General features: G+C 37.9%; 1 protein-coding gene across 1 annotated transcript in view; it reads right to left on the bottom strand.

Moving 5' to 3' along the window:
* Positions 1 to 129: 129 nt before the first annotated feature.
* Positions 130 to 17,006, bottom strand: part of LOC130077435 (serine/threonine-protein kinase ULK4-like) — a 143,932-nt gene continuing 127,055 nt past the window's right edge. Inside the window, exons 14-15 of the mRNA XM_056242675.1 lie at positions 6,598 to 6,683; positions 130 to 273 (exon numbers count right to left, since the gene is read on the bottom strand). Of these exons, the coding sequence (XP_056098650.1) occupies positions 165 to 273; positions 6,598 to 6,683 (195 nt within the window). The 3' untranslated portion in view covers positions 130 to 164. The remainder of the gene's footprint in view (positions 274 to 6,597; positions 6,684 to 17,006) is intronic.

The following is a 17,006-nucleotide window of genomic DNA, read 5'->3' as shown; positions in this document are numbered from 1 at the left end:
ATTTTTGGAAAAATTCTGGAATACTTTAAATCTAAACTGTTACATTTCATTGTAGAATTGCATAGTAAATTTTACAAACCACTCTCACAAGTGTTCAGTAGTCTATTGCGAAAATATAATTTACAAGTCTGCAGGTTTTTCACACGTGCAAATATAAACACACATTAAATAGCGGGAGAGAAACTCTGTTCTGTGGATCTCAATTCTGCCTGGGACCCGATGGACTTCAGAATCTCTGCAGCTACTGATCCCACTGTCGTGTCTGATTGAGACCTGGGAAAGAGAAACGAGTGATTGCTTTACCCTATGCGTGCTTTCCAAAAAAAAGTTAATTTCATTAATACAGTTGTCCAAACAGGTCAGGCAATGTGTGATAAATCCATTCACATACAGCAAGTGCACAATACAAGATTCAAGCTCATTTAAGTCTGCAACTAGAAGCTCCAGATCAGTGTCCGTCCATCAGTCACTTATCTGGTGTGCACACTGTCCTGATGAGCAGCAAAGCAGGAGCAAAATAAACCCCAAGCACACTCTCATCCATGTCATTATTTTGATATTGTAAAAAAAAAAACCCTGTTGCTGAGAAAACAATCTTTGAGTCTTCTATTGTGCATTTGGCTTTAGTAGACTTACTATGAGCTGAAGAACTACATCGTATGATTGGAGTTGATATACTTTTAATCCCTAATCTATATTAGATTTTGTACCAGAATAGAACTGGATTATTCATGGTACACAAATGCATTAAGCATGTAGTGCATTAGCTTATAGTCAAAAGTTATTCACAATGGTTGTTTACTTCATGAATATGATAATTAGAGAGCAGTGCCAAATGCAGACCTGCTTAAATAAGATAACAGCGCTGTCCACATATATTATTGATGCAGACACTGGGACTTTCACTTTTCTCCAAATTAAAACCGAGATGATGTAACCTGAGCTAATTAAATTCTTTTAAATAACACTATTGAGCATAACTTATTCAAAAGTCAAGTAGGTATTTTTCTGAGTTGTATTCATTGTTTGCCTCGGTATACCTTAAAGGGACAGTTCATTTCACAGAGTCATTTACTCTCCCTCAAGTTGTTCCAAACCTGTATAAGTTTCTTTCTTCTGTTGAACATAAAGGAAGACATATATATATATATAAAAACTGTTGGTAGCCATTGACTTCCATAATAGGAAAAACAAAATACTATGGAAGTCAATGGCTACTGTCAACTGTCTGGTTACCAATAGTCTAAAATATCTTTCTTTGTGTTTGAACAACTTAAGTAAATGACAGAATTACATTTTTTGCTGAAATATTCCTTTAATATAAGAATACGACAGGTCTGTTGAAACTAATACAGGTCTTAGCGTTGCACATGCATGTTGTTCTAACAGTCTAGTAAACATGAAACCCACTCACAAGCCCTTTTACCAACATAATGTACATATTTTCGAGAGAGACGAGCAATTCGGTTGGAAATTGCCTGCATCATGAAGTAGGTGTTCTATATTAGAAAGGGAGTCAGATCTGAATGAGAGTTTGCAATATACTGTGGGGAAGATAAACATTTTGTCCCAGAAACCAGGCCCTATATTTCTCTGACCTGCTGCTGCTTACATTTTGATTAAAGATTATGGAGCATATAACATGCAATGACGAATCAAGCACAAGACCAACAGTGTCTCTACTTTAAAGGCTCTGCAACTGTTTCCATCCACCCATTTTTATGAGCATTTTGGGATATCGCAAAAAAAAAAAAAACGTATGGAAACCCCAAAATGCGTATACATTCTAAAAATGTGCATAAAAAACTTGGCCACTCCACTGAGTCAGATACACTTTTTATCCGTTAAGAACACATGCACAAACTATGATGGAAACACATTTACCAAATAAGTTCCACGATGCGAATCGAAAAAAGACGTGATTTTGCGATGGGACGGCATAACTGGACCAACCAGCGGACCGATCTCGTTGCACAGCATCTGAAATGTTGTTTTGGTTGTTCTGAAATGTCTGAGCAAAGTCTCTCGACAAAGTGGTACATTATAATTTCCTCCTAGAACTGTCTTACACGACTGTGTTCCCAAACAGCCGCGCCCACTTCCTAGTTTGCACCAAATAAGTGACTTAAAAACAGCAGCGTTGGCTGCAGGTTGAATAATTATGACATAAAAAAAGAAATCCTACAACTCAAAGGCATTATATTATATATTGACCTTATCACTTTTAATTTGCCACTAAACTGTTAAAACCCCCATATCTTTAGAAAAGCTTACATTTAAATTCGAGTCACTGGGGGTTGAATAATTCTGATCACAACTATACATACCATACATGCATATATACAGGTTTTAATATTTTTATATTGCATTAATTTCACAGTTACTCTTCAAATTAATGTAGAAACAACTTAAAGACAGTATATTTTAAATGATGGTCAGTATCACTGATACTAATAATGATGTCTCTATGAAAAAGATTTTTTGGAAAACATTAATAATAGACATTCAACATTACAGTATAATTGAAAGCTATCAATTTCAACATTTATTAGACTTTAAAAAAAATTTAAAAACTTTTGATTTAAGTGAATTTAAACCAATCTTCACCCATAATGTCATATTTACCTGTGCCCTACCTGTCTGACAGGTAGGAAATATACAGAAATTAAATAAAGTTATCAAACACTTTACAGTCTTAACTGCATAGATTACATTTAGATTAATCCTTATTAAAGCTACAATTTTCTCGGTTAGCGCGCGCGATCATTGGTAACTAATATAACTAATGACCGCGCGCGCAAACTCGACAATTGACTACTGTGGACTTCGAACGAAAACAGGAAGTAAATATGTGAGCTGGCTGAATTAACATCATTTTTATTAATATCTTGCACATCTACTGCAGTCAGATTGACCGTGGTCACTCTTAATAACACCACTCACATGGCTGTGCACTTGTAATTAAAATATTAAGGTTGTTAAGAGGCTAAAAGCAGGTTTAGAACTTGCCCCATTGAAGTCAACAGGGTGCAAATTTTAAAAAGAGGATAACACGGTGTAGGCAACACCGATTTTTGTCGTTTTTGTCTGTACTGACAGCACTCCAAATGTACAAAAAAATGAGCTCAATGTTAAAATTGACCGGAGTTCTCCTTCAAGACGTTATTTAACTAAGACTGCTCTTATGAGAATACTCGACAAAAAGGGTATTTTGGCATCATTTTGTGTGTTAATGTTAGTTCAAGCGTGAAAGAGAACTGGATAGCACACTGTCTGTGCACACGATACTGGCGCGTCTTTCTGTGTGTCGTGTGTGTCATATAGACAGGACATTCACAGACGTTCTCGTTTGTCTTGTCACGCTTGAATTATGTCTTAAAGGCATTTTCATGAATAAGAGCGTGATCATATGATGTAACGCTAGTCAAAGAAGGACAGAGCAAAAAAACGGATGCCGCGTTAATTGCATTAAAAATTTTACCGCGTTAAACTGCAAAAAGTTAACGCTAATTTTGACAGCACTAATATACACTCACCTAAAGGATTATTAGGAACACCTGTTCAATTTCTCATTAATGCAATTATCTAATCAACCAATCACATGGCAGTTGCTTCAATGCATTTAGGGGTGTGGTCCTGGTCAAGACAATCTCCTGAACTCCAAACTGAATGTCAGAATGGGAAAGAAAGGTGATTTAAGCAATTTTGAGCGTGGTGCCAGACGGGCCGGTCTGAGTATTTCACAATCTGCTCAGTTACTGGGATTTTCACGCACAACCATTTCTAGGGTTTACAAAGAATGGTGTGAAAAGAGAAAAACATCCAGTATGCGGCAGTCCTGTGGGCAAAAATGCCTTGTTGATGCTAGAGGTCAGAGGAGAATGGCCAGACTGATTCAAGCTGATAGAAGAGCAACTTTGACTGAAATAACCACTCGTTACAACCGAGGTATGCAGCAAAGCATTTGTGAAGCCACAACACGCACAACCTTGAGGCGGATGGGCTACAACAGCAGAAGACTCCACCGGGTACCACTCATCTCCACTACAAATAGGAAAAAGAGGCTACAATTTGCAAGAGCTCACCAAAATTGTACAGTTGAAGACTGGAAAAATGTTGCCTGGTCTGATGAGTCTCGATTTCTGTTGAGACATTCAGATGGTAGAGTCAGAATTTGGCGTAAACAGAATGAGATCATGGATCCATCATGCCTTGTTCCCACTGTGCAGGCTGGTGGTGGTGGTGCAATGGTGTGGGGGATGTTTTCTTGGCACACTTTAGGCCCCTTAGTGCCAATTGGGCATCGTTTAAATGCCACGGCCTACCTGAGCATTGTTTCTGACCATGTCCATCCCTTTATGGCCACCATGTACCCATCCTCTGATGGCTAATTCCAGCAGGATAATGCACCATGTCGCAAAGCTCGAATCATTTCAAATTGGTTTCTTGAACATGACAATGAGTTCACTGTACTAAAATGGCCCCCACAGTCACCAGATCTCAGCCCAATAGAGCATCTTTGGGATGTGGTGGAACGGGAGCTTCGTGCCCTGGATGTGCATCCCACAAATCTCCATCAACTGCAAGATGCTATCCTATCAATATGGGCCAACATTTCTAAAGAATGCTTTCAGCACCTTGTTGAATCAATGCCACGTAGAATTAAGGCAGTTCTGAAGGCGAAAGGGGGTCAAACACAGTATTAGTATGGTGTTCCTAATAATCCTTTAGGTGAGTGTATATATATATATGAAGAGTTCAGATGCAAAAGCCTCTAAACGCCACCTCCATCAAAAATGAGATAATGACATTGAGTGAAAGCTATCTGAACACAGTACACGTTCAACAAATATATTTGCTTCAAATCCTCGAAATCTCAGCCTCAGCCCATTCAGAAATATCAGTTTGTCGGCAAAAGCCTCTAGACGCCACTTCCCTTTGGCAGCAAAAGCCACTACATCCCGAGAACCAATCAGAAGGCGCGAGCCGCGCGAATCAGTACAGGCTGTTTCAATAGAGCGGTGCGCTGAGGAGACGGATTTTTTGAGACGGCTGAGGAGATTGTTTTGTTTTTGGATTCAGATTTTTTACATTTTTAAGATGGAGTACGATGAAATGGAGGAGCCTGTCCTACTGACATCAAAAGGCAGAAGAGAACGTCGTTTATCTACCTCAAAACTCTTCCCGTTAATTTACAAGGCAAAAGAAAATCGGTAACTTTACAGTGAAAATAGCTTGGTCGCAAGTGTAGCATGCACTCATAACAGTTCTTGGTGCAGTGCTGTAACTTTGAAGGAATTTGATTTATTATACTTGAGATATACATTATAATATTACTTTACATTATTTAAGTCTTATAAGCTTCTTATACAAAATGCACAGATATTGATGTTTAAGAATGTTGCTCTGTTCTACTTGATTATACAAACTAAAACTATTAAACTATTTTAATCGCCAATTCTTTTTGCCAATGTGGTTGTACTGTGTGAATCGGGGGGGCTTTTGTCTTTATTCAGACAGGGCAGAAAGGTGACTGCAGAGAAATGGGGTGGGATTTGCAAATAATCGCAGATCTCATTCAGCCACCCTGTAAAGAGGTGTGTCTACTGTTTAGTTTTGAAATGAATGTGCTCTAATCTTTTTCAGTGTTTCTAGTTACATTTTTATTGATTTTTCAGCTATTTACTATGTCTTGTCCCAAAGAGGTGGATTTAGAGGTTTTTGCGAAAAAAGCACAAGTGGATTTAGCTGTTTTTGACGCAAAAGAAAATCGAATTTGTTAAAAATCACTGAATTGACTCAAGTGACATTTTTGAAAAAAAGTTATTTTATTCAATGACTAATAACCTTATCAGTACCTTTAAAATGAAACTACTGGACGTGAACATAGGAGCCTGATAAAAAATGCTCATTTAAAGAAAATAAGTCTGACGGATTTAGAGGGTTTTGCATCTGAACTCTTCATATATATATAAATAAAGTAGGCCTATAAATAATTACATTATTAATACTTAGGAGTAGTATTATTAATACTTAACTTATGAGAACATCTGCTCCTTGGAAAGAAAAGCGTCACATCAACGCCAATGTATACTTTGGGCTTTACTGTAACCCAGATTTTTGCTTTCTTTAAAGGAAATTATCTTTGCAGTGACCAACATTATGCTGCAAGTGCTGTTGATTGAACTGATCTTGAATCATACAATATTGTTTTAAAGTTAATTTCAACTATATTCATAGCGCTCCCTTGAGCGGAACGCATTTGTGACGATGTCGTCATTCAGTAACATATTGTTTTAAAAAAATGTGTCTCTGCTTTGCCAAGAACCCAATATTGCTGAAGCTTTGCCTCCCAAGCTCGGCTGGCCAGCTTCAAAGGGATGCCTTCTTATTCCAGCAGGAGAGGAGGAGGGGGGTCACAATAGTCCTGTATCAATCTGAGGGTGAAGCCTGAGCTCAGGGAAGCTCTCATCAGAGGCCTACGCCTCGGCCCCGACATGAATGGATCAAAGATGAGGGTCACACTAAGAGACTCGACCGGGGGCCCATGTGCTGCTGGATGAGGGGCTGACAGGGAGCTGGTGTCGGGTTACTCACCCAGTAGACAGCGCCAGTTTCTGCAGCACGTGAACCAGGATCTGCCCTTCCGAAGAACCCCAACAGGAGCTGCCAACTGCACTCATCTGTACAGGAAGAAGATAACATGTACCTTAGGAAACGGGCTCACAGATGGCACACTCTCATATGGTGTCAAGCAGAAGCAGCATGAAACCTATTTAGTCAGTTAACGTGCTCCGCAAGCTCTGTTCTATCATAACAGACTGAAAATAGCATGAATGGTAACCCGTACGACACTCGAGTAGTTTGCCGCTGATTTGACATGTCTGTTTTTAGAATTAGACTCGCTCTTCAGCGTGTCATCTCACAGATGAGATGCTTCATCTGAGTGAATGAGGGTCAGTGAAAGCCCCCTCTGATGAACAGCACAGGACACACACTTCATCTCTGTAAGAGCTCTCAGTGAATCCTGCTCACGCTGAAAGACGTAGAGATGCTGCTCACTGCAGAGACAATGGGTGGAGCTTGATGTCAGCTAGACGGTCAAACCACACCCTCATCCTACCGCAACACATAACCCTATCGTTAATCAGAACTCCACCCATTAGCTGAACTAGGTCAATCTCCACCCGTCATGTCCAGAGAGGCGGAGCTGGACGTCATTTGGCTCTGCAGTGAGCACCATTTGAATGATATACAAGGAAGGCTGTTTTTCAACTTTTTCCTTCATAACTCACATACTACTACAAATCTACCTGCCATCTTTTGTTATAAGAAACACATATGTGCAAAGTCAGAATGATTGTCCGATGCTTTATCCTTTACTATTGTCACTGGGGGCTGGAGCCTCTTCCTGGGAAACACCCTGAATGTTCGGCCAGTCCATCACAGGGCTCGCTCGCTCAGACACACACACGTTGGGTTTTCCATGTTCTATGGGTACTTTCCATAGACATAATTATTTTATTCTGTACAAACTGTCAATTCTATATCTTAACTCTAACCTTACTCATTACATAAAATTCATACAAAATACATGTAAAAAATATTTTTTGCATTGTTTATAATCTGTTTTTCTCATCGGGACAAAATCTTTTTTACAAACAAGGTCCAAATTTACTGGTATTACTATATTTGTGGGAAAATTTGGTCCACATAATGTAGGGTTTACCAGGTAATTAGTTTTTATTTTTCCGACCCCTTATATAACTCTAAATAGTTCCTCCAGTATATAGTATATATATATAATTTTATATTCATAGCAAGATAACAAACATACCATCATTTTTAACACCAACCAAACTTTTACATTTTGCACCAAACATATCCCAATGCAATCAGTATTATAACCCACACTCACAATCACTTCTGTTCCTCTTCATATCCTTTTAATAAAGTGTTTTTATATAACTTTTTAAACTGTTTAATGTTTGTACAATGTTTTAACACTTGTTTCAAACCATTCCACAACATCACCTCACAAATAGTGATGCACATACTTTTTAGAGTTGTTCTTATTTTGAGTTTTCGGTTGAAACAGTGTTGTGTAAGCGGTAAGTTAATAACTAATAAACTTTACAACGGAAGTGAATCAATCAAAAACTAACTTTAGCTGGACAATAACTTTATTCTAGAGCTGCTGTAAAGCCAAAACAATCTCTGTTACTGTAATTTCCTATTATCACTGTAAAGCTGCTTTGAAACAATCTGTATTGTTAAAAGCGCTATATAAATGAAGGTGACTTGGCTTCTCTCACACACACACGGAAACCACATTTTGTGGCGAATATTGCCAATTTGGTATATTGTTGGAATTAATCAGCTACTGTAAATATGTACCAACTAAAATGAAAAAAATAAAGGAAAAAAAAATCAATCACTTTACCCACCATTGGCAAAAGGATAATTTTGGAATCTGTAAGCCGGCCACAAAAGCTGCTAGGAAGAGACTACACAGATTCACCTAGAAGTACAGAGAGCTGACGTAAACTAAGAGTATCATGTTGGGACTCTTTGCTGAAGTTCCCGAACAGACTGGGATCAACTGGCACTTCAGAAGTTTGGCTGAGGTGTTTATGTTTCACACACTCTTTCATGCTGAGCCACATCTAAGCAAGGAGCCCACAGATTGTGATGGCTCGTTCAAAAGATGCTCTCTTTACTTCCAAAACAACAGGGCAAAACACAACAGGGTGACAGCTTGTGCACAAAAGCCGTCTCTGAAGAACTAATACTATCTGAAACAACTCCTGTGACACTAAGGGACAAATATGCCATTTTTTTGTTTTTGTTTTACATTTCGAAGAAGCCTTGATGGAGGAATAGGGTAACACCTCTGAGTATGAAGAGGGGTCCAAGATAAGAAGGCTTTATTACGTTTCGGAAGAGTCTGATGTCTCACACGCCAGTGCTCTTTATCTCTGATGTCATCACCCAAGCCCGCCTGCCCACCTCAATATGCACCCGTTACTAGGCAACAGGGTTATGTACCCAGCTGAACATGTCATTTTGTCTTTATTTCCTGGATTTCCTTGCTCCCCAATACACAAGGCACCTCATATTCACCCATTTAGAATGGACGAATACCATTTATGCTAAATAATCACATTTGGTTAACAACTCCAACTGTTGCTAACTGACAGATGCAGCTCTTCCATGGGGCTGACAGAGGTATAAGTATATAATAAGTAAATTGATTTTTTAAAACTATATTATAAAAAGATCATTCATTCAAACAGATGATTGTAAGGTCTAGTGCACATTGTAGCTTATTCTGGCCAACAATTTCACAAGTAGACAGGAAGCAGTTCAACCCTCAGCGTTGTGTTTTTTTTATGCGTTGGGTACATTTTATTTGCTCTTAAAGTGCTCCTATTGTGCTATTTTAAAGGTTTACTTTCTCATAATATATTTGATTGCAGCATCAGCTCTTTTGTCACAGTGTCTGAAATGGTTCGATAAAGGATTTAGTCTCTCTAAACACCTCCTCTGATGTGATTGGTCAGATGGTTCAGTCTGTTGTGATTGGTCTACTGCTTACAGCTAACTAAACTAGACTAAACCCTATTACCATATCTGAATTTCAGTTCCAGAGGCTTCCTAAGCGCTTGATACACAGTGATTTGAACAGTAACGATGGCGCCGGTTTTACCGTATCAATTCTAGTGTGAGATCTCATCTTCTGAAGTGCATGCAAAGTGGATTTGCTTTCGCAGAGCAGAAAACTTCTCTGCATATCGACAACACAAACCAAACTCTTCCAGGCCTCAGCGACAACTCCAGTGTTTGAGGGTCAAAGTAGACATTGTTTGCGAGCAGCCAATGAAGACCATAGGCTGCCATTATGCAAATTAGTTACAAACCTATGTAGATTTGTGCAGGAAGTGAGACTGGAATTACTAACGACTCATTTCTGCTCTTCAGAATCAGTTCTTTGGGAGACAATAACTTTATTTATTGTGAACTTTGAAAATTTGCAGATCTTTTAATTTACAAACAGTTATATTACACACTTTAAACATCATATTAAAACTAATTACCTTTGGTTGGTCATGACCATGAAGATGGCGACATGTTTTAATATGATGTTTGACACCAGATAAAACAAGACAATAACAACATAAACTACTTAAAGGTGCAATGTGTAACATTTTTGAGTATCTATTAACAGAAATGCAATATGACATCCATAACTATGTTTTCAGTGGTGTATAAAGAACTTACTTAATAAACCGTAATGTTTTTATTACCTTAGAATGAGACATTTATATCTACATAACCGCGGGCATGCGATTTGAAGGCCTCCTTCTATGAAGGTCGACATATTGTGACGTCATGTTTCTACCGTCTACCGAGTTTAAACAAGGCTTTACGCTTTAACCAGCTCAGCCACAGTAACAGCTCATATTTAGCCAGCTAAACTTTTACTACCCTGTTAGAAAAAATATATAGTTGCATAGTTTCATGTGATTCTTCTCCCTCGCTGTATTATGGGTTTGCTATGTGGGGAGAAATGTGCTGGTTACGTCTGTGAGACAATCAGCTGATTACTATTATTATATTATATATTAAGACCCTTGATCATCACCTGACTATGGCTTTGTAAACTTTATCCATGATGTGGTTTATAATGGACTGTGGTACAGAAACAATGACAATGTTACACACTCTTGGTTTACTCTGGCTATTCTCTGCTGTCTCAGACGACTATATGTTTGTCCCGTTTTAGCCACTGTAGCTTCTTCGAAAGGGAGGGGTGAGCAGTGGGCTGAGCAAACTCGCAACCGAACTGCTAGATGCCACTAAAAAATACACACTGCACCTTTAAAATACACAGCACATGAACTCCTGTCAACAAGCCTGTTGTGGCGAAAATAGTGATTATGATTATTACTGAATTTTTTCCTGGCAGTGCAAAAACACAGCCATTGAGGTTATTCTTTTATTTTAACTGAGTTGATCAGCGAATGCCTGCCATTTACTTTTTAATATTTGTGAAGAAAATATTGTTTTAATTGTATTGCATCTTACAAACTTCTTAGAATTTATCTTATGAAATTCTTTCATTAAGATTATTTTGTGAATTTGGCCCCAGAACCTTGGCTTGTCAAAAGTTTCCACAGTGTGTAAAGCTTTGAATTAAGCTCATAATCGAATGTCACTTTGAAATTATTTTCAAACCTTTAGGTACAATATTATGACTTTTCTTCTTGATTCTTATTATTCCTCTTGCAAGCCACTTTTTATACCATTATCTTCAATGCTTTACTGTTTAATTACGAATTATATATATATATACTGTATAAACATAGTATAGACCAGCCGGAAATGAAGCTTTGTTCTGAGAAAATCTCCTTCCTTTTGCCAGGAAATAATTCGAGAGAAGCCTTATGACTCACAAACAAGCTCTCCCTGGAACGCCCTCAAATGTCCACCAGATAGCAGATGAGGAGAATGTTTTGGAACAGTCACCTAGAAGAAACTGCTTTAAATAGCGGCTGAAATGGTTTCTCAGCAGCTGATAGACTCTCTGTGTAATTCACTGTGCCCAACACACCTGAAGCAGTCTGACTCAATGCAAGACGCTGTTGGCCTACAATCCTCAGAGTCGGACACAGAATCTTGCATATCAGATGCAAAAGGTTGCAGTGGGACATGAGCAATGGAAGCTGACAAAATACAGTGAGTGAAAGAGTAATCAAGACAAGGGCAGAGGAAAAATATAACGAGAAAGAAATGTTATATGCATATGTGTGATTTGACCAGTTGCAGTTGAGTCATCAGTTGCAGACAGTCAGTCTGGTCTAAAGTACAAACTGACAGCAATTTGCAGCGTGAAATAATTAAAAGTCATTAATTTAACGACAATTGGCAATTTAAAGGAATATAAGTTAAGCTCAAAAGACTGCGTTAGTGGTAGAAATGTTAATTACCACAATAATTAATTTCCACTTGTCCACAAAAAAACTAAAAAAAACCCCACTGGATTACAATGAAACTGTAGTGAATGGGGCTAATCTGTAAATGTTAAAACACTCAAAAGTATAGCCAAGACATGAACAATATGCATGTCAACATGATTTAAGTGAGGAAAAGTCACGTTACTAACCTTTTCTGTGATGATTTAAACAGCTTTAGAGCTCAGACAACACAAGTTTTAACAAAAGAGCTAATATAAGTACTTTATAAAATCATAAGCTTTACAATTCAGCTTTTATACCCTCCGAAAATCTGTCCCAATAACCTCTATTATAATTATGTGCCTCACCATAATCTTGATTTTTATTTGTAATTGAGGGATTTTTTGTGTGCTAATCAAAAATTTTTTTTAGCAGATTGATTAGGGATGGAGCTAAACCCTGCAGGACAGTGGACCTCAAGGACTGGATTTGCCCACCCCTGAGGTTGAAGACAAGACAAGACAGTTCAGCAGTGTAAAAATACTAGAAATATACATGCCTCAATTTTAGGACACTTACATGTCATACATGCAGCATATTTTGCATATTCATTTTTATTTTTTTTGCATCAAATACATTTATGGCTAATAGGGCAATGTATCCTGGGAGATACCACTCAAATAATATATCAAATATATCAAAAATTACTTTGGATACATTTTACTTAACTCCAGATGATTATAAAAAAGTGGCATGACATTATTTTTTGCTGATCATTTTCCACTCTTGCACTCTTCTTTTAGGGTTAAAGGATTAGTTCACTTTTAAAAAATCTTTTGCTGATAATTTACTCACCCCCATGTCATCCAAGATGTCCATGTCTTTCTTTCTTCAGTCGAAAAGAAATTAAGGTTTTTGATGAAAACATTCCAGGATTTTTCTCCATATAATGGACTTCCATGGGAACCAGACGGTTCAAGGTCCAAAAGACAGTTTCAGTGCAGCTTCAAAGGGCTTTAAACGACACCAGACGATGAATAAGGGTCTTATCTAGCGAAACGATCGGTCATTTAAAAAATAAATAGAAAAGTTGAAGTTTAAAAAACACAAATGATACACGTTCGTGACTCTCCTGTTCGAACTCGTTCATCAAAATGAACATATCTTTTTTCGAGTCATTTCGTTCATTCAACGAACGAAATGAACGGAATGACTCGAAAAAAAGATTCGTTCATTTTGATGAACGAGTTCGAGCAGGAGAGTCACGAACGTGCATCACAGAACAGAGCAAGGCCAGCATTTTTGTGCTTTTTAAACTTCAACTTTTCTATTTATTTTTGAAATGGCCGATCGTTTCGCTAGATAAGACCCTTATTCATCGTCTGGTATCGTTTAAAGCCCTTTGAAGCTGCACTGAAACTGTCTTTTGGACCTTGAACCGTCTGGTTCCCATGGAAGTCCATTATATGGAGAAAAATCCTGGAATGTTTTCATCAAAAACCTTAATTTCTTTTCGACTGAAGAAAGAAAGACATGGACATCTTGGATGACATGGGGGTGAGTAAATTATCAGCAAAAGTTTTTTTTAAAAGTGAACTACTCCTTTAAAGAGCATATTGTAGGTAAAAAAAAAAACTAAATTAATATATAACCTTGTATGAAAATACCATATGAAAAGGTAATGCAGGATTTAAAATGTTTTAAAACGACATAAGGGCACTAATTTAGTAGATAAAGTGAGCGTTTCTTGGACTGCTCGTAAAAACGCCTTTTTTTTCAACATCGCGTCATTTTACGTCACGCTAGGGAGCCTCAGCCTCGGCTCAGTGCAGAGCAGGCTGGCATTCAGTGAGAGCGGCCGTGAGTCAGTGTGTTTTCGGTAGTTTTTGTATTTCAATCTATCATCGTCATGGTAAATTATTGTGTTTGTGGAGGTTGCAAAAACTCCGGCCTGTCAGGACATCGAGTCCACAGGTTTCCCACACAAGAAAAACGGTGCTGCTGTATATCTTTCGTGCCTGGTGCGGTTTGTGCAGGTGAAGAGACGGGATTTCTCTTCCGCATCGGCTTCGAGAAACGCGGTCGTGTGTAGCTTTCACTTCAGATCGTGTGTAGCGTTCACTTCAGATCGGAGGATTATCATCCCGGCGATATGATGGGGTTTAACATGGGATGCCGAAGCAAGAATATTGATCGTCGTATACTGTACCAATGGCATCAAATAGTGTGATATAGGGAGTCATGCCCTAAATAGAGGCAACTTGTAATTGAAAAACAAAATTACTAGGTTGATTAAATATTCAAATCTTTAATTTTCTGTTTATGTTATAACCCAGATGAAAAATATGTTTTAAAAATGTACTTGAGTATGTTTTTAGTAACTTACAATAGAAATATACTCAAGTATAGTTGTTATACATTTAATAGTATACATCTACCCTAAACATACTAATGTCTGCTGGCCTGATATACGATGGTAATAATCTGTACAATATTGTGAGCACAGTGTATATCGTTAGCGAACGTGTATCTATAAGCATGTCTCTCACCAAGACACCTGTCCTGTTCTCCACTGGTTCTCCTCACACCACAACTCAATGTGTCTCTGACCGTTCTGTCTGACATTAATCCTGGCCTGTCCCTACTCTCTTGGCAGCATAGCAGGCTCATAATTGTATGGCTGTAGTCCATAATTGTAAGTAAGTATTTCCTCAGCGTCCGAAATGTCATTGCGATCCATTGTTTTCCTGTTGTTTGAATCGACCGCTCTCCCGCCCGTTACGTCACGCCCACCACAACCATTTTCAGACGCGGAAGTAAAATTTTCTCACAAAAACGACTCCAGAAGCTTATGTAGCGTATTTATAAGAATATTTTAAAGAAAATCTAGTTCCTACATTATTTTTCTATACATTGACTCGTTGGGTCCTCTAACCTGCAATATGCCCTTTAAGTAAAGCATTAACTGCAAACAAATAAAAACTTATTCTTAAGATGGTTCTCTTTCAGTGTAGCAGTAGGACACATCAATTATAGATTTCCACACATTCCCTTAGCAAGAAGAGTAACAATCCATTGAGATCTGTGTATGCATGTGAAGTCCTACAACAGATGGTGTAGCCTCCATGGAGCTCTGATTCTGACATCACTGAGTCAGTGTGGGATTGCAAGAAGAGACAGAAGCAATCCATAGAACAACTGTTGCAACTTTTCCAAGATGCTTGGAACAACCTGCTACCTTAAAAACGACACAAGTGAGGTGAACATTGCAAGCTTGCCGCTCAACTCTTATAAAAAAAAAAAAACAGTTGAAAACATCCGCTCAACTCTGCAACAATACAAACGTGCAGTCAGTGTAAACCACGGCTCCTAACAAAAACGAACGGAATTTTAACAGGAACAAAAAAAAACTAAATCTAGCGTTCTGAACAGAGCGCGTATTTTAAATGACCACTAACCGGTTAATAACGTTATTTTATCGTTCGGTTTAATATTTTAATTTGGCAGTCAACCAATCATGAATTTAAATAGTAAGGCCTCTGCAAATCCGACATGAGTGAAATGCCTGTGCTCATCATAGGTAAATCGCTGGCATTAGCTGAGGATCTCAGGGGTTTTTCCGAGGATATCTCAACAACCGTTAAAGTATTATGAAAATGAATGGCAGATTATATCCAGCATTGTGTGTGTTTTGAAACCAGCATAAATGGCAAGTTAGTGTAGAACTGCTACAATTCAGGAATAAATTTTTTTTTAAATTAAAAACCAGGTTGACAAAGTTAGTATCGTGGCACTTGCGTGTGTAGTTATATAATACAAATTTTCCCAAAATCAAGCTCAAATGGATGATTTGTGCTTTGCAAGTCTTTAACGGTGAGGCAGCAAGTTCAGCATCACGTTTTCATCAACTTACAGGTTACAAAGTTTATTGTAGCTATGTGGACGCTTAGTTTTTTCCTGTCGTTTAATACATTTGGCTAAAATCTTGTGTATAAACGATGAAGTGTTATGCACAGGCATAGACGATTAGAGAAACTCTTAGCTCCTGTGTGTTTTGAATAAAGAAAACGCTGCACTTATTCATATATTTTTATTATTATTAATATATTTATTATATATTTCATCACGACCAGATGAAAACACTAACTTGTCTAAATTGACAGAATGTCTTAAAGATATAAAATGCTGGATGACGTGTCATTTCCTGCTATTAAATCCAGATAAAACTGAGGTATTTCTTATTGGTCCAAAAAACTACCCACAAAATCTCTTACAATACAACTTTAATTTAGAAGGATGTCCTGTTACTTTATCCACTACAGTAAAAGACCTGGGTGTTATACTAGACCGCAACTTGTCTTTCGAAAATCATATTTCATATGTTACAAGAACTGCCTTTTTCCACCTTAGAAACATTGCTAAATTACGTAACATGCTATCTGTTTCCGATGCAGAAAAGTTAGTTCATGCATTCATGACCTCGAGACTAGATTACTGTAATGCTTTATTAGCTGGTTGTCCTGCATCCTCAATAAACAAGCTACAGTTAGTGCAAAATGCAGCTGCTAGAGTTCTTACTAGGTCAAGAAAATATGATCATATAACACCAATTTAATCATCTCTACACTGGTTACCTATTAAGTTCCGTATCAATTACAAACTTTACTACTGACCTTTAAAGCCCTAAATGGTTTAGCTCCTGTGTATTTAATGGATCTTCTATCGCCCTACAATCCATCGCATTCTTTAAGATCCCTAAATTCGAGGCTTCTGGTCATTCCTAGGATATCTAAGTCCACTAAAGGAGGGAGGGCGTTCTCACATTTAGCTCCTAAACTCTGGAATAGCCTTCCTGATACTGTTCGTTGCTCAGACTCGCTCTCCCAGTTCAAAACTAGATTAAAGACACATCTCTTCAGCCAAGCATTCACATAATGCTTACCTTTTATACCACTGTTGAATCAGATCAAATGCATTAATATTATGAACAGCAGCTACGCTAATTATTTCCCATCTGCTTTTCTGCTGTTATCTCGGGACGCTAGTCCC

Source organism: Rhinichthys klamathensis, unplaced genomic scaffold (genome assembly GCF_029890125.1).
Source record: "Rhinichthys klamathensis goyatoka isolate OS25496 unplaced genomic scaffold, OSU_Roscu_1.1 h1tg000023l_1, whole genome shotgun sequence".
Lineage (NCBI taxonomy): Eukaryota > Metazoa > Chordata > Actinopteri > Cypriniformes > Leuciscidae > Rhinichthys > Rhinichthys klamathensis.
This window is presented reverse-complemented; position numbering and strand designations above follow the sequence as displayed.